Below are 24217 nucleotides of genomic sequence, written 5' to 3' on the forward strand. Positions count from 1 at the left end.
AAAATTTGACCGAAGTTTTTGTCCGTTATATCCGAATTTAAAATGAATAGAGCTCCGTTATATCGAGATTTTACTGTTTTCGTACGTTTGATTTGAAACCGTTTGGAGACTATAAAAGACTCATGAATTCATAAAATTGACTCGTCTTTTATACACGAGGTAAATATATATATATATATATATATATATATATATATATATATATATATATATATATATATATATATATATATATATATATATATATATATATATATATATATATATATATATATATATATATATATATATATATATATATATATATATATATATATATATATATATATATATAAATATATACATAGATACATTCAAATATACATATTCATTTCATATATATACATTTATTATAGGTATATATATATGGATATATTGATTTATACGTGTTAATATATCTATATACTTATTCATAACAACGTGGTGAGTGTCGTAGGTAGAAGTGCTTTACAAAATGTTGAGTTTCCATATTGATTTTACTAATCACAACCAAGTAAACATGTAGGTACATATTAATCAACATGGAAAAGGTCAGGGCGCGTCGTGGAATGATACAGATTGCGTAGAGAGTAACACCTTTTATGTGTGTATGTTTATGTATATATATATATATATATATATATATATATATATATATATATATATATATATATATATATATATATATATATACATATATATATTTCACGAAAATCGTTTGGACTGTCAGCTTTAACGTACGCTTATTTCAGATGTTACTTAATTGTCACATATTCCATATTTTGTACTTCACTTTACTATCTCCATATTTTATAAATTATTTGCCATTATTTGATTTCACGAACCTGTACCTAAACCTCACTACATAACCAAAACCCAGTTCATAGAAACGTGGTAACCAAAAGTGGTAACACGCTACTATATATGCTTCCATAAAGCGTATGCTTCCATAAATCTTACCCTTGCTATCCTTACTATTCTAACTGCAGAAAAGTCTTAAAGTCTTAAACTAGAGGCTTATAGTTAAATATTCAAAAAATATTTCAGGCAAAAGGTAACTAAAGAACGCACACATTTTAAAGCGGGGGGTAGCTTATTTCATAGCCTAGATTCTAGACTATGAAATAATCTGCTAAGTAATTCCAGCATTGTCCCAGCTTCTAGACTCTAAAAGCTCGGATAGTGCCGGAATTACTGAAAAATGATGACATTATTCGGAAAATGCATAATCTTCTCAATGAGGTATTTCAGTACCCTGAGATTATGGGGAACATTGTAGAGAATCGGGAGAGATTGAAGGTTAACTACTTTATTTTTATAATATTTATTAATTGCCTAAGAAAATTATCCTTGCCTATTACGTACAAGTATTTATAACATATTCAGTTTATTATTATATATTCCGTATCATTATTATACTGTCCGCCTCCGTAGTGTAATGGTCAGCACGCTCGGCTACCGTTCTGGAGGTCCCGGGTTCGATTCCCAAGGGGGGTAAAATAAATATAAGTAATTTTTTCACTGTAATATTTGTATATTTATTCAATATTACCATGGACTGGTACCTGAATCGGAAGGCTGATCACCTTTCCTTTATGTGTTAACGATTAAGATAACACTGCGTTTATATGATGCAGTGCCCTATGCACTATTGGGATGCGGATTAGGGTTTGAAATATGCAATAAAGCAAATATTATCTATTTGTTATATTGGCATAAAAACAGTTAGTATAAACATTATAAATAAACTAATATGACTAATATTTTTGACATAAAAAATAAGGAACTTCAGAGGATGATCCAAATGACAAACTCTTGTTACGGTCATCCACCCAAAAATATAAAAAAATTGTCACAATTTGTATTTTTATGTGTTTTTAATAATAAAATATATTACAACTTAGTTGACCAAATCAGTATTTCATTTCAATATTTAAAATACAAAACATTCAAATGTAAAAAAATCATATAAGCTTATAAAAAATTTACTTATTTTGATATTTTATAAAATAAGGTATATTAAAGTTGCTGTTCGGTATTGTAGAGTGGCATGAAGGGGGCGGCTGGTCCTTCCTGAAGCCAGTTGTCTGGGCTGTAGGCGGCGTCCTTCTCTACCACGTGGAAGGTGTAGGCGGCCCGCCCTTGGTTGGATATGTTCTTACCACTCTTGTGGACCACTAGTCCGTGGATCAAGATGCAGTCACCTACAGATATTTTATGTATGAATTTTAAATCAAACACACATATTTTGAGTCTACTAAGTTGTATTTTATTAACAAAAACACATAAACAATTATACTGTGACAATTGTTTCGCCTTGTTAGGGCATTATCGGGGTATAATAGGGATATAATTTTCTATGTGTTTTTGTTAATAAAATAAAACTTAGTGGACTCAAAAAATCTGTGTTTGATTTAAAATTAATTCATAAATTAAAATGCAGTTCTACAAATTAAACGCCAAATCAATAAATACCTAGAGATATTTTTACATTTTTAACATATGTTTATTTTTCTTCATCTCAGCAAAGATGAAGAGAAAACGGAAGTCCCAGTATTTACAGTGCTTATGAACCTTTAATATATTCTCTTCTGTCATACAGATTTTCGTCTGAGGGAGCACATTGCAACAGCGTTCACTCTGCTTTCATCCTTCCTTTGCCAGTTCCATGTTTCGAGTCCATACATTAGTGTCGGTACCAGCACGCCGTTGTGAACTAGCTTTGCTTCCATGGACATATTTTTATTTGCAATCACTCTGTTCAAAGCACAATTTATTATATTCCCTGCATTCACTCTTCTCTCAATATCCTTATCCATTTTTCCATCCCTTGTGAACATGCTTAACCTAGATTAAAATTATTGCAGGGATTCATTGTGTATCTAATCTTGCATTCTGTCATATCTTTCTCTCTTTCAAACAGCATGACCTTTGACTTACTTTCATTCATTGCCATTTTAAAGCACACATAAAATACTGATACTAAATTACAAAACGATTTTTTTTAAATGGAGATAACTACGTTTTGATACAGGAAAAAAATTAATCCCATTTGAAAAACAAGGACCTAAGAAAAAACTTTGCTTTACCAACCAATATAAATCGTTGTGGTAACAACGATTTAAATTGGTTGATAAAAGCAATATGATTTCTATTTCAACAGCTTTAAATGGTTACTAGGATTAAATCTACGTTTGAAATCCAACGATGTTGAAATAAAATTAGTTTGATGAATTAAATGTGGAGGTCCTCACCAAAAAGTTACATTTCCAATATTGCACAAAAAATCCTTTAAATGCAAGTCTGTTCTATTTACCTACTGTATTCTATCGAAATCTTAATTAAAATTGCGACAAAACGAGACCGATTAAACCAATATGAAATCATTAAATAGCACCAAAACGTAACAATTTTTCTTGACAATTTCAATTGTTTTTTAACATCTCAACATAGATGAAGTCTGGGCATTTACAGGACTTACGACCGTGATAGGCTGGGTTAAGTGATTCAAGCACAATTTTACGAAATCGGATCATATATCGGTAGCGTAATGGCAAAGGGGTATATCTGTCACATTTTTCATTTTCTAAGTTTGTTCCACAAAATGTGTAAAATAGTGTATTCCATAATCTGGCAAAAGGATATAACTGTAGTTGCAATATTTATTTAGTTTCATTAAGATATGTACATACAAAAATAAATGAGTTATTTAATTTCACACGTTTGTTTTTGCTCTCCTGTAAAATTTGGTCTGAGACAGATATACCCCTTTGCCTTTACACTACTGATATAAACATACATGTGTGTGTGTGTAAATATATATATATATATATATATACATATATATATACATATATATATATATATATATATATATATATATATATATATATATATATATATATATATATATATATATACATATGTAGAACTTATAAGAATTTGAGTAATGTGGTTATCACTTAGACCGGCCTATGACGGTCGTAAGCCTGTCTTCTTTTCTATGTTGAGATATCAAAAAATAATAAAAATAAAAACTCCTATACTTGGAGATGATCCAGATTTGTGAACAAGTATTTGGACACACTAGATAGAATTCCTGATTACTTAAATCATTTATAATGGAAATGTTACGTTTTGGTGAGGACCTCCACAAATGTTCGTTTTGATGTCGAATTATGTTGTAATCGTATTTTACGAACATCCCATCGCAGATATCGCTCACTCCTTTCAAGAACGTCATATATCAAAAATCGTCAATTTTCAGTTGTGCATGTTTTCGGAATGCCCAGAAAATGTAATATATCCCAGCAAAAGCGGCATATTTTTAACTTTATTTTTACCGGATACAGGGCAGAAAGTGTATTTTTGCATTGTGAAGAAAAGGTTTTGTTTAATTATTTTTTTAAATATATTAAATATTTTTCAAATAGAGAAAAAAACCTTCAGATTTTACCTAAAAAGATCTGTTGCACAGTAAAAAGTTCAATAAGTGGCTTGATATTTATTTTTAATACATTGTATTATATTTTTAGACGTCTAACGTTGTTCTGAAAAATCGAGTTTTTTATTCATGACGTTCTTGAAAGGAGTGAGCGATATGTATAAAAGGGAATTAACACATGGGCCACGTTTGATTGCGTACCTTTATTGACCGATATGGGTGTGAAGTTTGAGGCAGGGTAGAGCGGCGCGGGGCGATCGTATATTACTAGGTCGATGGAATTTTTGTCGGGATTCCTGATGAAACGCCTGTGTACTCCAGACTTGTGGGAACCCAACGCAAACCACAGGCAGCCGTTTTCGATTTTGGCGTCTTCCAGCGCAATCCAAAATCCAATCGCCGTTTCGGGATCCGTTGACAAATAGGTAGCGTCTTGGTGCGGAATCACTAAATGGAAAACAAAACAATTACACAGAGGATCACCAACCCGAACGGTATCGAGCGGGCGCCAATTTGTGGATATTACGACAAAATACAAAATTGTCCATTTCTAATTTAAGTTTTACTTAACAAATAAACAAATTTATGAGGCGAATGTTATTGGAAAAAGGAGCAAAGGAAGACCGAAAAAAACTTTGCACGATCAAGTATGCCAAATACTTGAAAGTGGTCAGGTTAGGAGTCGAAACAATCGGCGGGTATGTTTGAAGAGATGCATGAACGTGGAAGAGGCGAAGAATGTTTGCAAGGACAGAGTGGTGTGGCTTTCTATTCTCTCTGCCTACCCCTGCGGTTGTGTGATTTAAATATAAAAAAATTAAAAAAGGGTTTAATAAAATGTAGGCATCAAAACATGAGACACATTTTCAAAATTGAATGTTTAAAATTTTTGTGATTCACTATGAATCATATTTTGATTGTAAAAACGCAAGCCTCTAAAACATTTGTTGCCAAATAACTTTTAAAAAGAAGGAATAACCCTTTAAGCCTTTATTTTCAAAGGCTTGTCCGCAGGTAGAAAAGTAAGGATAGTGAAGGTAAATGTGAAAAACAGATCACACGTACCAGACCAATTGAAAATAAATCCGTCTTGAATTTATTTAGCAATTGGTTAGAATGGAACCCGCAACGCGAGTTTCGCAGTCGCGCGTCTACTCAACCACGAAGCGTGCCTAGAACACTAGAAAAACAGGAAAAAAATTACCGTGTCTTTTTATTTTGTGACTATTATTTTTCTAAGCAGAATGTCAAATTAAGGTTTGTAAACAAAAGAATTTTTCAATCACATACGGACTTACCATACTTGTAGCTACCGCATACGGGTATTCTGGAATTTCAATATTAAAATCCCATATGCTACAATCACCGAATCGATTTCCATGCTGTCTGTGTATCTCTCGTTTTCCGCAGTTTTTTTTACGTTACGTTCTTTATTATGTAATAAAAATGTTCGAGCATAATGCGACGTATTTCATTGTTTCCCATCCAAGAAAAAGTCCACTTTGAAAAATAGTAAAATTAATGTTTGGAAAACTTAACTAAAATAAATTATTATTTTTATTTATATTTATTTAATCATTTGACACTTACCCAGTGAGAGGATGTTTCTACCAGTGTCAAGTTTAATTTTTATTTACAAACGAAATAATAATAAAAAATAAAAAAAATAATAATAATTAATATATTTCTTACAAAGCTCCTATATATATATATATATATATATATATATATATATATATATATATATATATATATATATATATATATATATATATATATATATATATATATATATATATATATATATATATATATATATATATACAGTAGCGAGCAGTCAAAACTTTCCAGTCAGAAATTATCAGTTTTTTTTACATAAAAAGCAATATGATTTCTATTTGAATAGCTTCGAATGGTTACTAGGATTAAACTTATGTTTGATATCCAACGATGTTGAAATTAAATAGGTTTGATGAATGAAAAGTACGTTTTGATATCGGATTATTTTGAGCTTAAAAAGGGTTGATGGATTAAAAGTACGTTTTAATATCAAACGAATGGCAAACAAGTACGATTCAAAAATCGGAAACCGAGTTCTAACAAAATTTCTAAATGTTTTACATATTCATCTGCGATTAAAGCGATAGTTTAAAATGAAAAAAAATCTTTTATATAACAATTTGTGATGGAAGAATATATTTGTGATGTAACAACTTTAAATTATTCTTTTTAATATTTCTCCAACACAAAATCTTCGGTAGTTGCGTCCACTGCTCTACCCGATTAAGTTAAGCTTTCTGTTTCTTTAATCGATCAATTGATTGTACCATAACGAATGTCATGATTTAATGACCAATATTGATTTTCAAGTGGTGAATGAAGTTCCGATCCGTGACGGGAGTCCTTTGTGAAACAAAAATGCCAGCCAAGCTAAAGGGAAAAGTCTACCAAACACTTGTTAGACTCGCACTCCTCTATGGCTCCAAATGCTGGACGATGGCGATGTATACCACCTACTCTAAGCAACTAGAAACCGCTAAAATACGAATGCTTAGATGGTCAGCTAGAGCAGGCATGTCAAACTCGCGGCCCGCGGATACCCGCGGTTATATTTTTCATTTATTTATTTATTTTATTTACAAAAATATTAATAAAATTAGTATTTAACCACTCACCAAGATTTTTACGTCTACCAGTTTCGAGACGTACCCGTCTATTCGCCAGGACAATCACTAACACAGCTAATCGCTAACACAGCTAATCACTAACACAGCGAAGGTTAGTATTGTTTGCATGCTAATCACTAACACAGTGAAGGGTAGTATTGTTTGCATGCTGTGTTAGTGATTGTCCTGACGAAGAGACGGGTACGTCTCGATCGTTATATACTAATTTTCTTAACATTTTTGTAAAAAAATAAATAAGTAAAAATGACTAACCACAAAGTAAATGCTTTAAATATTAATAATATTGAGAATATTTTTCATTTATTTTAATTCTTCATTGAAATATTTTTTTGTGTGGGAACATATGATATTCTTTTACAAAATCATTAAGTTGGGTCTACTGTACCTCATATGACTGTCTTTGATAATAAATTATTCACTTCAAGTTAGATAAAAATGTAAATGAGATTTTTGAGTTTTTTTATGTGGCCCGCCGACTTACCCAAAATACCTTATGCAGCCTTTGGCGCCTTTTGAGTTTGACACCTCTGAGCTAAAGTGTCCCTTTAAAAAAAATTCATGAATTCGTGGAAGCCTGGATGTAACTGATATCAACAGTAACGTAGAGGAAAAGCAATTGATATGGTATGGGCACATAGGACGTAGAGAACCTGAACATGTAAACCAGGCGGTCACCATGGATCTTCCTCGAAAGACGTCTAGAGAAAGACCAAAAATAAATTGCATGCTACAGAAAGATAACCCGATTATAAGGCATGACTTAGGTGACGTTGTATATCGTAGTCATACAGGAGAAAGTGACCAAGGTGCATTGTTTTACAAAAACGTGATCATTGACTATTTGATATCTTACTAGCTTAATATTACTTTGAAAAAATCCCAAAGGATTTTAAACTTGGGAGTATAATATATTGACTTGTTATAAATGACTAACTGCATTGGTGTTTATTTTCTTTCCAAGCAAAGGTGACTTAAATGTCCCTCCTGAACATTTTACGTTTTGGTAGTTGGTCACTTTCTCTTGTACGACTACGATATGATAAAGGACCTACAACCTGAGGACTAAGAAAGCTGATCCTAACACTCACCCTTTTGTCGACGGAATCAATAAGGGAACATTTTTTTCATAAGAATGTAGAAGATAAGAAAATGATATTTCATAACTGATATTCATTTTAATTCGGCTTCCTGCAACGCGAGTACCCAGTATCGTAAACGCGAGTATTTCGAAGAAAAATATAATATAATACAATATATCAAACCTTCGCTCCCAATTCCAGCACTCTTGTATATGTACATGCTTTGGACCACTAGGGGTTGTTCCATCCCCAGGGCAATGCAAACCTGCTTCACCCTTCTGCTACACGTGTAAAAACGAAATAAGGGATGAAGCGAATGAAGAGCGTGTCCCACCTAAATATAAAACAATGAAATCAGATTATTGCAAAGAAATAAATTGTATCTCATAATAATTGGCTCTACAATTTGGGACTCGAATCTGGGACTTTTGGAATTCGAGTCCACTGCACATGGGTTGGTATTATGAATGCTCATTTTTACATTTATATATACAATGTACGATTAATGTCGATAATTTTAAAGATGCTTTTTAACATAAAACTATTTTTAACATAGATAAACCGTCTGTCTCTCGTCAAATAATGACAGCTGTAGATCTGTCATTATTCGTGTGTTTTGTGGCGCTTGTCAATATTGGATGTATTGAGATTTTTAAATTATATTTTGACCATCGAGTATTAGTCAAGTACAAGAAAAAGTTAATAAATGGAAGTAAATCAATAATCACGAATGGACCGGTCACGTTTTAAGACAAGACGGTTTCCTTCCCATAATAATAGAGGGGACGATGGAGGGAATAAACACCAGAGGACGCCCACGCCGCGAATATCTAAGCGACTTATACAAAGACATGGGCTGCTCGACGTATGAAGAGCTGAAGAGAGTTTCGGAAAATATACTAGAATGGCGAAGGAGATGTCATCTGTTGCTGCAAACCAATCGGCAGGATTGAGACCAGAGAGAGAGAGAGAGAAATAATCATAGTACTACATAAAAATTTTAACATTTGTTTATGACTTAGAAAGTTCTTATATAAAATAAAGTTTAAATAATAACCTTACATTAAGATTGTAAACTCTAATAAAGGTCAATTCATTTGTTAATTGGCTTTAATATAAAAACAAATACAGCATACACAACTTGTTAAATACATTTCTCCCCCCCCCCCCCACTAGTGATAAATTGAAAAGGTAAATAAAAATTTAGTTGTTCACCCTCCAATTTCTACCCTTGAATAATGACAAAACATATTTTATTTTTGTAGTTTAGTTAAAATATAAAACCATGATGTACCCATAGATATAATATTTAGCATAGGACCATATCAATTATTTCAATCTTCATTAAACTTTTTTCCTCCTTCGAAAATTCATAGTGCTTCGTGCATTAATCTTGTTAAAGACCACTCTATGTTTATTCAAACCTATAGATATATATTAAATAGATACATTTTTTATATATCTATTAAATAACTTTTTTATTAAAATAGTTTTTTTTTAATTTTTGTCTCTCTTTTTGTATGTATATTAGGTAGAAATAGATAAAAACAATTATAAAAAACATATGTTAAAAGAACTCCACCGATGGGGTGGCTTGATGGGTCTCTGCAAACAATATGTTTAGTATGTTTTATAATTGTTCTTTTAAATAAATGTATACAATTTATGTAAATAAAAAAATATATATATATATGACAAGTGGATAATCTGCAGTCATATTTTATATTTATATTCATATTTATGTATATATTACCTTGTTAAGACGTTTTTTATCTCCATCCCCTTCTATTTGTCCTTCTGTCTCCATAAAATAACGAATTTTGTCATTGCTTTCTAAAAAGTATGTATCTCGATTCTGTAATAATCAAAAAGGGTATTTAGCTATTTTTTTTGTTCACAATTTTTTTTTTTATTTTTTTTACAGAATTTTAAACAATCATCACAATTTCATTAATTGATTCAGCAGTCACTTTGTGGTAAAATCCATCCATTCTTAGTTTAAGTTTTACTTGTAATATTTACCAAGTAAAACTTACATCAATCATCTGAAGTTATAAGTCAATGAAGTAAACGTTAGTATGAGATACGATTCATTTAACTCTTTGTTATATTTATGAGATCTCAGAGATAAAACAATGCAGACTTATTTATTATCGATTAAATATTTTAAACGGGCACATTTTAACGACAGAGTATGATTTCTGGAGTGTTCGATCAAATAAGGAATACACCAAAGCAGCGATCTCTAAACTGGGAGGCGCGGGATATTAGCGGAGAAGGCGCCAAAACTCCAAAAAATCAAAATCTTTTACCATTACATCTACAAATAAATAAAACTTGCTTTAATAAAAATTCGGTAAATGAATGTAAATTTTTCATTTTCTCACATTTTTATATTATACATTTAATTCCTATGTAATCCCCTAAGATTCAAAAAAGTTTGGAACCAATAAAATTCAAATGTAAGTACATGTTGAATTTTTTATATAAAAAAATAGGCATATGGTAGCATTAAGTTTGGGAACCGCTGCACTAGAGACATCACGACAATATAGATGAGGCGATCTTAAAAAAGACCCTTTATCAAATCAAAATATTCATTAAAATACTTATATTTCACTTAATGAATATTTAATTGAATATTACTAAAAAAATAATAATAATAAATAACACAGGCTAACGCACATTTTGGTGCCCGGAATTTTTTAACTGTAACCGAAATAGCCCTCAGAATTTGTTTATCAGATCTATTTTTTGAGATATGCTACATAAAAAAACATATATTACATTTTTAAAATTTTGTACATTTCACGTTTTAACTATTACTATTGCTAGATTAAAAAAATATATGGATTTAGGTATTTATTAACAGATAAACATACATGTAAGTATTTACTATAAAATTTACATACGTTAGGGACTTATAACTTTAAAAATACCATTTTTATGACTTTCTAGTATGAAGTTTAGTAGGCTAGTTTTGCTGAAGACCTCTACAGTAGTCGTCATCATATGGATTTCCCATCATCTGATGGAATATTTCACCCCCTTTTTCACTAAATCACCCAAGTTTTCTGGAAAGCGACTTAGGTGTCTGGTAGTGAACTTTTAGGATCATTAGTTACAACTGAGAATTTTAAAATTCGAAAGCATACTTTCCACTGATTCCACGTAATTCTCTGCTTTATGATTCCCTAGAAAATATTGTACTATTTGAACAAATGAAAACCAAGATTCAGCCTCGTTCACTGATGTGGTGAATTGTGGATCTTCAACAAGTTATTTGAGGACCATCAAATATACCAGATTTTTACAACATTTTGAGTGTTTACATTTACACTCAAAATGTTGTAAATAAATAGTCTGGTCAAATTATAAGCTTAAATAATAAAAATGAATATGGTATTTTCTGGCGTTTCTCATGTGTGTGATTATAATCCAGGATTCGGATCTCACATACTAATATAAGAGTTTCTGCTTAATAAAAAGCTTCTTTACATCTCACCAATAGATGTCTCTAGTGAAGTTCTAGTGATTCAAGAACAAGGTTTCTAAATTGGTTCGTTTATATAGAACTTCCAAGAATTTGAGTAGTGTGGTTGTCAATAGTGGGTAGAATTGGTGAATGTTAGTGATCACTTAAACCAGCCTATGACGGTCGTCAGCCCCGTAAATGCCCAGACTTCCATATTTTTCTTCATCTTTGATGAGATGTCAAAAATTAATATGAAAATAACTCCTGTAATTGGAGATAATCCAGATTTTGTGAACAAGTATTTGGACACACTTAAAATGTTGTAATGTATTTTTATCCAACTTAATTCTATATCACAAATTTTATTCCCGAAATAATAAAACCTAAAAAATGTTGTAACGCGCGAGATTTTCTAACCATTTTTTTTTATAAACAGTAAATGTCTTTTATTTAAACAAGGAATGAGAATAGAGGTCTAACGGTATTTCATTTGGACACGTTCCGACATTAAAATCACTTAGATATAATTATTCCATGGTGTTGAAAGAATCCCTTGGAAATATATTTCAAAGCCAATGGATTATGGTATAACTTATTATAAACATATTTTTTCGCAATTATTAAAATTTTAGATGTAGATTTATGAAAACGTACACGGAAAAATAAGATCCAAAACACATAAAAAAAAATCATAACACATCTCTTTTGGTAAAAATAATTTTGATTATTATGTAATTAAATTACTTTTTACTATTTTCCATAAAGTCATAATTTTTTTTTTAGTACAAAAAAGCTTTTAAAAAATTGATAATAGAAACGGGTAAATCTGAAATGGATGCTATCATTTTGTCATGTCGTATTTGATTTCATGACAAAAAATTTTCTTTCATAAAATTTTATAAATAAATATTTTAATTTTATTGGTATTTCTTAGTAGAGCTGCATTTTATGGAATAAAGTTATGTGTTTGATGAAACATATGATGTGAATTGCAACTTCGCGATTGATTGAAAAGGTTTTCTTTATATAGTAATACCTGATTGTTTTCAGATTCAACAGTGGAGAAAACGGAAGCTTCTTCATTTCTTCCTTTAATTTCCAACTCTTCTCCAGCTAATCTCAATTCATCTGCTTCTTGAGGTGAAAGGAAACCTGGCATAATCGCGACTCCATCGCGGTATAGCTGAAAAGAAGAAGAAGATGAAAGAAAAACTGGCTTAATCGCGACTCCATCGCGGTATAGCTGAAAAGAAGAACAAGATGAAAGAAAAACTGGCATAATCGCGACTTTATCGCGGTATAGCTGAAAAGAAGTTGAAAGAAAAACTGCGTTAATCGCGACTCCATCGCGGTATAGCTGAAAAGAACAACAAGATGAAAGAAAAACTGGCTAAATCGCAAATCCATCGCAGTATAGCTGAATAGAAGAACAAGATGAAAGAAAAACTGGCATAGTTGCGTCTTCATTGCAGTTTAGCTGAAAAGAGGAACAAAAACTAACTAACTAACTAATCATCACGCCGCTTCCTCGCAGGGGTAGGCAAAGAGAATAGTACGCCACACCACTCTGTCCTTGCAAACATTCTTCGTCTCTTCCACGTTCATGCATCTCCTCACACATACCCTCCGATTGTTTCGACCCCTAACCTGGCTACTTTCAAGTATTTGGCATACTTGATCGTGGCAAGTTTTTCTCGGTTTTCCTCTGCTCCTTTTTCCAATTACATTTGCCTCATAATTTTTTTTTACCGTTCTTTCCTCACTCATTCCTTCTACATGTCCAAACCAAAAAAAGGAACAAGATGAAAGAAAACCTGGCATAATCGTGACTCGATAGCGGTTTAGCTAAAATGGAAATTATATTAAAGAAAACCCGGCATAGCGCGCGTTTAAGCGTTTTGCTTAAAATAGAAACAATATGAAAACACTATAAAAAAATTAATTAACTTAAAACTGCATAAATAATGTAAAGTGATTAAATATATTAACGTATAACAACGGAGTACTTCTTTCGATACTAATAATATATGACATTATATGTCGTCCTTTCTCCATTCAATCTATTAAATTTTATTGCTGATGCCTCATTCATTCTGATTGTTTAAATACACTTCACATATTATGTTTTATATTCACAATATAATATAATCACAAGTACAAAAACATTAAGGCATATAAATACAAAAATGACCCCACAAAGGCATGGCCTGTGTGTGGGTATACTTAATTTAAGGTTATTATAAAAATACTGGAAAGAATACAATGGATAAAATGATCAAAACTACAAATATTTCACTACAAATAAAATACTCTCCTTATCATCCATTGTTTACTTTCCGTTTTACCACTTTTATAATAAAAGTGGTATTACACAAAGTAAACAATGTATGATAAGGAAAGTGTTTCAATACATTGTATTATGTTTAACTTATATTCCAAGACGTGATATAGCAAGTAATCTAACAAACTTTTATTATATTTTATCACGTTACCCTTCGTTGCGGTAGCGTCGGATTAAAAATGTCACGTTTTTCTCTTTCTTGCGAACCAATAATTAGTATATCAAAAGTTTATATATGAGTTGTGCAGAAGTTTCCTCTTTCCTCTTCTTCGATAAAGAATATATATGACAAGATATATATAACATAAGATGCAGGGTGGGGTAAAATCAATCAGCCTGTAGGAAGATGTTATAATTTTTCAAATGGCGTCGTACGACAATCATATTTGATATTTGTTAACTAGATAACTGCAGTATACAAACGAATTATAAGTGGCGCATGTTTAATCATCCATTTTTTATGGTTAACTTTTTTACTGAATTTAAAAAAAAAGATTTTGATTGAAAGAAATCTTTATTTGGACCTTATTTTTTCTGTTAAGTAGAAAATATCGCTCACTCTTTTCAAAAACGTCATAAATGAAAAATCGTCAATTTTCACTTGTGCATGTTTTCGGAATGCCCAGAAAATGTACTATATCCCAGCAAAAGAGGTTAATTTTTAACTTAGTATTTACTCGCTACAGGGCAAAAAGTGTTGTTTTTGCATTTTGAAGAAAAGGTATTGTTTAATTTTTTTTAAATATACTAAATATTTTTCAAATGGAGAAAAAACCTTAAGGTTTTATCTAAAAAGATCTGTTGCACAGTAAAAAGTTCAATAAGTGGCTTGATATATATTTTAAATAAATTGTATTATATTTTCAAACTTTAAAAACGTTCTCCTGAAAAATTAAGTTTTTTGATTTATGACGTTCTTGAAAGAAATGAGCTATATGCTAATACATATGTCATACATATGTCTAGTTGACAATTTTCAAATATGATTGACGTACGACGCCATATCCAAAACTCGTAACATCTTCCAATAGGGTGATTATTTTGTACCACCCCATATAAGTTTTATTAGAACATATTATAAAAAAATGTAATACACCAAAGATAAATTAGAATTTCATTATTTCGCAGCCTTAATAACCTTCGACTAAGTCTAAAACAAATTTGTGGAAATTAACAAACATGTAATGTTTACCACTAAAGGATCAAAGACTCAATATCAGCAAATTAACGTTACAACACCACAATAATAAAATTTTAATTAATATCCAATTAACATTTAAATTTATATATAGTAAACATTTAAATTTATATCTAATTAAAAGCATTTTATTATAAGCCTCCACTCGTTTCCGAGTGATTTTCGCTCTCACAGACAAAATACATTGTTATAATTAGGATGTAAGGGGAGATAGAGGAAGGAGAAAAATATATGAAAGGGAATAAACGATATTATTATTGACTCTTAAGTCAGAGTTTCTCGGTTCGAACCCACTCTACCACAATTTGATACTTATTTCTAATAATGAGCCGCTTAGGCTCACAGAAATAGTATCAAATTGATTTATTTTTGTGAAGAATAAAAACAAAAAGATTTCTCTTTTAGAAATAAAATAAATATACATGCAAACAAACGTACTTATTCATACATGTACACACATGTTTACACTTATATATACATTATATAGAAAAAGGAAGAAAATAACAATAACATATGTACATACATACATGTATACGCATACAAATATACATACATGGACACATACAAAAACTATCTAACTAACTGGACACATACATATATACATGTGTACACATATACGTTTTAGACAATCACCGTGGCACAGCCGGGTAAACGCTTGACTGCAAAACTAGTTGTGGGTTCCGATTCCCGCCAGTTGCAAAATGAATGCAAGAAATATATTTTTTTAAATTGATCTAGGTGTACATGATGGATTTTTCTCATCTTCCTTCCCTTTTCTTACTGTCCTACCTGCAGACAAACCTCTAAAATAAAGGATTTGTGGGTTACACCTTAATGTATATATATATATATATATATATATATATATATATATATATATATATATATATATATATATATATATAATTTATATATATATATATATTTATATATATAAATATATATATATATATATATATATATATATATATATATATATATATATATATATATATATATATAAATATATATATATATATATATATATATATATATATATATATATATATATATATATATATATATATATATATATATATATATATATATATATATTTATATATATATATATTTTTATATATATATATATATTTATATATATATATATATATATATATATATATATATATATATATATATATATATATATATATATATATATATATATATATATATATATATATATATATATATATATATATATATATATATATATAATGTGTGTATAATTTTTCTGCTTCTATTACAAACACATTCGCCTCATAAATTTGTTTTCATATTTTAATAATGTAAATTATTTTTATAAATTACATAATACAGTGGAACCTCTTATAACGAGCATAATTCGTTCCAGCCATTTGTTTTTGCCGACGCTTCAAAATTTGGCGAAAATGTGTCACACCATTTTCATTGAATAAATTTGTAGCACGGATAGCCACCTTCTGACTAGGGTGATGCTTCTTAATATACGCTGCAACAGTTTCTCATGCTTTCAGAATTTCTCTTATTGTGCTAGAAGATTGTAGCTCTGCTACTTCCTCCTCCATTAACAAGCTCACCTCCATAATTTCTTAGTGTGAAACACGATGCAACTCCACAAGCTCTTCGGTGGTCGGCTCTTGACTGTGTTCTTTCACAAGGTCTTTAATATAGTTTTTCTCTACCTCGAGTCCCGGCGTGGAAGACCCGGCTCACAAGTGAATGTCCTGAAAAAGGCACTTGCCCTTTTTCTGTAACTCGTTATGTGAAATATCGCTCGTTAAGGGAGCAACTTTTTCAGATTTTTGGCTCATTGTGCGAATTACTCGTTATGAGAGTTGCTCGTTATGAAAGTTGTCGTTATGAGAGTTGCCGTTATGAGAGTTGCTCGTTATGAGAGCTGCTCGCTATGAGAGTTGCTCGTTATGAGGGTTACTCGCTATGAAAGTTGGTGGTTATGAGAGTTGCTCGATATGAGAGTTGCTCGCTATGAGAGTTGCTCGTTATGAACATGAATATGCAAAGGTTTCACTGTACCATTAACATTAATTTGATAATTAGCTTTTCATGAAAAAAAATAGAAGGCGGTTGTTTATAAAATATGTAACATGTATTCCTTCTGGAAACAAAATGATTTTTGGCAAGGCACATGGTGCCACAAGCGCTCCAATGGCACATATGAAAATTTATTTTGGTTGAATCACTCTGCAAAAATAGACAAACGCAATATGAATAGACGCTTGTTATTTCAATCCCACGATATGTAAATAAAGAATAGTCTCACTTGAAGGGAAAGTCATGGTCAATAAAAAATAATTAATTCAACAGACGTTTCGCGTTTTAAGTCTTTACTTGTTCGTACATCTCCACAAAGATGAAGAAGAATACGGAAGTCTGGGCAATAAACAGCAATTGTAATGACGTCTATATGGACCCCAAAATGTAAGAGGTGGAAACCTTAAGAGAATAAAAGGGGCGTTGGAAGACCCCAAAAGTGTCATTCCGACGACATAGCCGCTGTAGAAATTGGCTGCAAACAGGAACTGACCGAAAGAAAAGGAAGGATACGGAAGAGGCCTATATCCGGCAGTGGAGAACAGAACGCTAGGGGAGGAGGAAAAGTTCAGTTTTGTTTGTTGTAAGATTATATGTTGACATAGTATGCATTGATATCATTTAGCCATATTATAATTAACATTATTATAATAATGAAGCAACTATTCGAGTAAATAACCGATTAAGTCAGTTTCTGGAATTTGGGTGTAAATATTTAATGTTTTGGCACTGTGTCAATTTTGCTCTGACGTTGTCAATGTTGACATAGGCCTTTGTGACTTTGAACTACATACCCATTCAGAGATATTATAGACGGAAGGTACGATGGCGTCATAAGAGCGGAAGCTTAAAAGTGTCATGAAATGCACTAAGACTGTGATACTGTTTCTATTTATAAAGATTTATGTCAGTGCTTGGTGCTATTCTGAGCAAAAGAATTTTGTTTATTTTTAGATTCACCAGGTACATATATCGTTCCGAGTAATGTATTATGATCTTTGATAACAATGGTTCCTGATATAAAAACACATTCTCAAATACGCCCTGCCACTAAAGTCGTAACAACAAAATTCATATTATATGTAAATATTATTATTTACAAAATTTCAAGTCCCTAACATAGAAACCATTTATAAAAAAACGCAATTTTTCAAATACTAAAGGGTGACAATTATTTGAATTTAAAAAAAAAAGTTTATCTTCGAGATTTTCAAACGATTTTTCAACAAAACTTCAAATATTTGGGAATTTAATATTTCAATAAACTCCCTAAAGAAATTTAAAAAACAGAAAATTTAAAAATTCTTAAGCAAAAAATTTTAAAAAGCTCATATAAATCTTGAAAAAATAAACAAAAAAATACTATTATACCAATTATTATATAACATTCAACCGTGAGTGTAAGTCCCTATTCAAGCACAAGAGCTCAGTCTATTTTTTGGAGAGGCACAGCGAATCGAAATATAAATGTTTTCCATATGTGTAAATGTTTAAAATCTATTATGTTATACTTAAAAATGTTAGTATATTAAATAAATAAAAAACAACAAAAATGTTACAACTGTGAATTTGTAACATTTCTAGGTACAATTTTCTTGGAGACGCCAATGCATTATAACTTTGTTGTGAGTATTTTGAGTCATGTCACTCTAATCGCAAATCAGAGATACAAATATACTTATTTATTTCAAGGGTTTACAGTTTGGGACATTATTTTAATTATTTTTTTAGTGATTCGTTTATCGATATTTGGAGCGTAAAGGGATGAAATTTTCAAATACACGTCTCATTTACTAAGCAAATTTCGTTACATGAAAGAAAAGAAAGATATTAGGTAGAGAGAAGAAGACAGAGAGCTATACATTCCGACGACACGGGAGTAGAGTAAAAGAGAGCGACGTATACACAACGATAGAATAAGATTATGTCGCGCTTATGTCATACGCTATATGTTTGTAACAGACGAAGTACCACGCGTTAAGTTAGTAATATGTATCATTGTATTTTAACGCACCCAACAAATCACCAACAAAATCAAAGCAACATTTTCTCGTTATCTCGAAAATATACAAACCCGCAAATATCGAATCTTATATTTTAGTTAATATTATAATTATAATATTAATCACAGAACATTGATATTAGTATTACCAATGGATCAATTTCATGATGTATTATTATTGGCTAATAAATTAATATAAAAAATAATAAGACTATCGGTAACAATCTTATTGAAATCTGTACAGAAGTAAGGGAAATAATAAGGTTTCAACTTTAGATATTTTAATAAAACGATAAACGGACACCGCTACACGCCATCGAATTTTACGTCATCGGATGTGTTATGGGGCCCTTTATGTATATGCTTTATAGAGCTGTAATAGTAGTATGCATTTGTGATGTCATTCGTAACCAACTTACGAAAACAATATTTTTATGAAGGCGAATTTTCCAAGAGAAAATGATGAATGAAAATATTGATTATATTGGCTGTTAAAAACACAAAACGAGTCTAATACAATCCTTTATAGGTTGAGTATGTTAAATTAGATATTCCTCCTGTCTGCAAATGATCCATAGAAATCACAAATCAATGACAACTGTTTCTCACATTATATCTCTTATACTCTTTATTTTTAAACAGTTTTATTTCTATCACGTGAATGATGCTGCACGCGTAATTTTTTGTATTATACATTACAAAAATATATTTACATTTACCCGCAAAGCCTCCACTCCAACATAAATCCAGACCAATTGAAAATAAATCTTTCTTGAATTTATTTTTCACTTAGCGGGAATTAAACCCTCGATGAAAGTTTCGTAGTTTAGCGTCAACCAAACTATGCCACGGCGCATATTTTTTTGTACAGTAAAAAATTCAACATTTTTTTTTTGCAAATTTTAAAATGGTATTATTTTGTTATTCTCATAGGTCAATATATTAAAATTCATGTGTATCACAAGAAAATCAATATTATTCATATTAAAATATGTACAGAATGAAATTGCTAATATTGAATTTTTGTACCGTTTTATGGATAGAAATAAAATCATTGTATATAAAGAGGCATTATTAGAATTGTGTGATGACATCTTCATAGAATGTTATATATGTACATATTTCATTAAAGGATTGTAAGAAGATGTAAATATATAAACGTTGCGTTACTCGGCTACCGTTCTGGAGGTCCCGGGTTCGATTCCCAAGGGGGGTAAAATAAATATAAGTGATTTTTTCACTGTAATATTTATTCAATATTACAGTGAAAATACCTGAAGCGGAGGGCTGATCACTCTTCCTTCATGTGTAAACGATCAAGATAATACTGAGTTTATATGATACAGTGCTCTATGCACCATTGGGGTGCGGATAAGGGTTTTAATATTATTATTACATATAGATAAGAGAATTAATTAATTACCTGAAAAAAGAAAATGATAAAACAAAATACTAGAAAATGATAAAGAAATATTTCTAACCCTTATCCACACCCAATGGTGCATAAGGCACTGCATCACATGACACAGTGTTATCTTGATCTTTACTTGCATGAAGGCAAGGTGAACACTCGCGCGCTTCAGTGACCAGTTCAGGAAAGTATTAAATAAATCATATCAAGTAATATTTATTTTCACCCCCCCCCCCTTGGGAATCGAACCCGGGACCTCCAGCGCGATAGCTAAATACGCTACACATTACATCATAGATGCGGATAAATATATATTTAGAGTTTTTAATAAATAAAGTGTTGAAGAAAATATCACCTAGTACTTTTTTTTATTATTAGCAAAGCACCCAAAATTGAGTGATACATGCAACCTTTCATTATGATGCTGTAAATTTAAATAAAGTTGAATGGTTACTACAACTTATTCAAACGTTTTTGCCATACTTTTTTAAGTGCACTGACTATTACAATTATACATAATACAATAAAACCTATCATTACGCAAAATGATAAAAAAAATATCTTTCGATACACTCGTGTGTTTTTATACCAACCGTTGATTTGATGTCTCCTCCTGACATTTTTACTTCGTGGCGATGGATACTTGTTTTCAATTTATTCACTTTATCTGAAAATATAAGAAATATTCATTAACACTGTTATTGCACATCTGTGGTTTTGATAACCTCTTTTTGATACAGACGAACTTTGTATTCCTTGTCGGCCAAGATAACTTGAAATTTTGTAGAATTCGGACTGAATTACACTAAGTAACACGAATATTTGATTATTGTGTAATCAATAATTAAACTAAAATAAAACATTCGTAAAAATCATGCAAAACAGAACATGCACACGGATGTAATACCAAAAATGGCCACTACTTGCAATGTATGAAATATAATGATACATAATAATTAAAATAAATACATATAGTAAAAACATTTTCACGTCTAAAAAATTTAAATTTTGATGAATCGGAAGTTAATACAATTTAATAATAATAAAACTCTTATCCGTACCCCAATGGTGCATAGGGCACTGCTTCATATAAACGCAGTGTTAAATTGATCGTTTACACATGAAGGAAAGGTGATCAGCCCTCCGCTTCAGGTACCATTCCAGGGTAATATTGAATAAATATTACAGTGAAAAAATCACTAATATTTATTTGACCCCCCCTGGGAATCGAACCCGGGACCTCCAGAACGGTAGCCGAGCGTGCTGACCATAACACTACGGAGGCGGATACAATTTAAGGCCCTTAATACGTTAAAAAGCAACTTAACTATCTTTAACCACCCTACTTTCGGGTTATTTTCAGTCATATTTTTTTATAAACAAGCCAAAAATTCACAACCTTTGTTGTCACAAAATATTGTCAAGTATGAATTCTGACAAAAATTTGTCAGTGTATCCGGTACGCATTAAATATTTTTGGAACGGATACCTTTTCTCGTGCGCGTAGGTCATACGGATTAGCGCGGAATGGTGAAGAAAAACCGCGCGTATCACGTACGTTCGTATGTATAGGGCGGTTAAGCCCAGGTAACATTTGAACCAATTTTTTTTTCTTAAAACACCGTATTCGGATTGAAAAAATAAATAAATAAATACATGGTTTTGAAAGGAAAAGAGCAATTGAAATGTAAGGAGTTTGAAAAATATAGATATGGATATAAAAATATTTTTTCAATGTATATTCTAAAAAACAAAAAAATCCAATATATGTATATTCTAAATAAAATTCGGACGTGAAGGATATGGAAGGTAAATGTAAAAAATACATCACAAAAACGTAGACCCATTGACAATAAATATTTCTTGAATTTATTTTGCACTTGGCGGGAATCGATCCCGCGACGCCAGTTTCGCAGTTTAGCGTCTACCCAACTACGCTACAGCGCCTGTAATAGCGAGTATCCCCTTAACTCTAAATCTAAATTTCAAGGATTCTAATTTCTAAGTGAAACTAACGAGAATCTCATGAAACAGAAAATATATTTATTTGGATCCTCGGAGTGTCGGAGCTCTTACAACTCTTAGAACTACCAGAACTCTCAGATTAAGAATCATTATTTTCGAGTCTTTTCTTATCCCCTTCCCGTCTACAGCTGACGAAGCATAGGGGACCGCATTGGATTGATACAGTGACGTGTACGAATGCATGATATATTCAACTCCCACAAATACACACTTGACGAATTAACAGCCAAACAGTGGGAGCATCAAGTCAACGTCTATTCTAATACTAACTACGTGACTCTAAGATTTTAAATAGTATCAAAGATGTCGTGTGTAGATAATATTATAAAAAATAAAGCATTCGCAATTCAAGTATAATAAGCTTCTGTTCTCATTGAAATGTCATCAGTTTTATATTGAAGTACTTGAACACTAATTTGAAAAAATATATTTTTACATTTAATATTACTTTGGTTATTACCACCTCCGAAAAGATGGAAAGAGAGCTAGGAGTCAGCATCCCAAAAGCGACATGCGGAGGCACAAACAGATCCCTAGGATCTACAAAAAGAAAAAGAAGAAGAACAAGAGGAATTCACTAAGTTAAATTACCACAAAGCTACTGCCGAATCAATTTTATTAAAAATTCAAATATATCAATGGCGTATGCTTAACTTTTGATGAGAAACCTATTTTTGCAAACTTATTATATTATGAATCTGCAATTTATTATAAAATATTTTTTATTTATTTGTTCAACTAACTAGTATAGTTATCTGCTCGATTCTTAATCAAAAGAGTAGAAAAATTTCGTTCGAAAATTCTTCTACAGTGTAATTTAATTATCATAATTTATTTTTATAAAATTCACAAACGTAAATCTTTTATTGAATAATTTTTCTTAAATAGAATTCAGATTTTTTTGTTTGTTCTTAAATTTATCCGAAATATGTAAAAACATTGTTATAAAATGTTTTTAAAAATTATCGGTTTAAACACATTTTTGACAAAAATCATAATAATTACTTAAGGTTAGTTAAAATTTAAATCCAAATGTAATGAGAAATTTTTGAATTTTCAACGTTGAACAATAATTTCGCTACATAAATAAGACCGAGATAAATAATGTCGTGATTTCTTGTTTCCCTACTTTGAAAATTCGAAATGATTCTCTCAGAAAATTTTATCCACCAGTGTTTAATATAAAATGAGATTTACGGGTAGAGAAATCGTCGTATCAAATAAACAACGGCACTTCTAGAAACTTCAAAGATGTCTTAAATACTGGAATGTGTATTGTCAAGGTATAATGAATAAATAATTGAAGTAATCGTACTTACCGTGAAGTTTCCGTTTGTAGCTCGCAAATTGGAGTGCTCCAACTTCCGACGAAATGTCAAATCAAATAAGTCAATTGAGTGATAAGCGAGGAAGTAATTGGATGGAGTATTGTCGACTGATTCTTGTACTCGCCAAAACAGAACT

At 30.8% G+C, this 24217-nt stretch overlaps 1 protein-coding gene across 1 annotated transcript; it reads right to left on the reverse strand.

Annotated features, from left to right (window-relative positions):
• Window positions 1-1876: 1876 nt before the first annotated feature.
• On the reverse strand, window positions 1877-24217 carry LOC148308650 (phytanoyl-CoA dioxygenase domain-containing protein 1-like). The gene is made up of 7 exons (XM_088261392.1): window positions 24073-24217; window positions 21322-21395; window positions 12740-12886; window positions 9982-10083; window positions 8412-8562; window positions 4664-4909; window positions 1877-2222 (listed from the first exon to the last, which is right to left on the reverse strand). The coding sequence occupies exons 2-7, from the start codon at window positions 21346-21348 to the stop codon at window positions 2038-2040; spliced, it is 858 nt and encodes a 285-aa protein (XP_088117518.1). The 5' UTR covers window positions 21349-21395; window positions 24073-24217; the 3' UTR covers window positions 1877-2037.

The sequence above is a fragment of the Brachycentrus maculatus genome, unplaced genomic scaffold (assembly GCF_059751285.1).
Source record: "Brachycentrus maculatus isolate JH-2025_06_01 unplaced genomic scaffold, ASM5975128v1 h1tg000153l, whole genome shotgun sequence".
In the NCBI taxonomy this organism is placed as follows: Eukaryota; Metazoa; Arthropoda; class Insecta; order Trichoptera; family Brachycentridae; genus Brachycentrus; species Brachycentrus maculatus.

Bases quoted from the DNA above. Each gene is read 5' to 3' on its own strand.
- LOC148308650 (XM_088261392.1), bottom strand. From the start codon at position 21,348: ATGTCAGGAGGAGACATCAAATCAACG. The intron at 12,887-21,321 runs GTTGGTATAAAA...TCTTCTTTTCAG, and splicing joins GAGGAGACATCAAATCAACG to CTATACCGCGATGGAGTCGC. The intron at 4,910-8,411 runs GTTTGATATATT...TTTTCCATTTAG, and splicing joins TGCTGGAATTGGGAGCGAAG to TGATTCCGCACCAAGACGCT.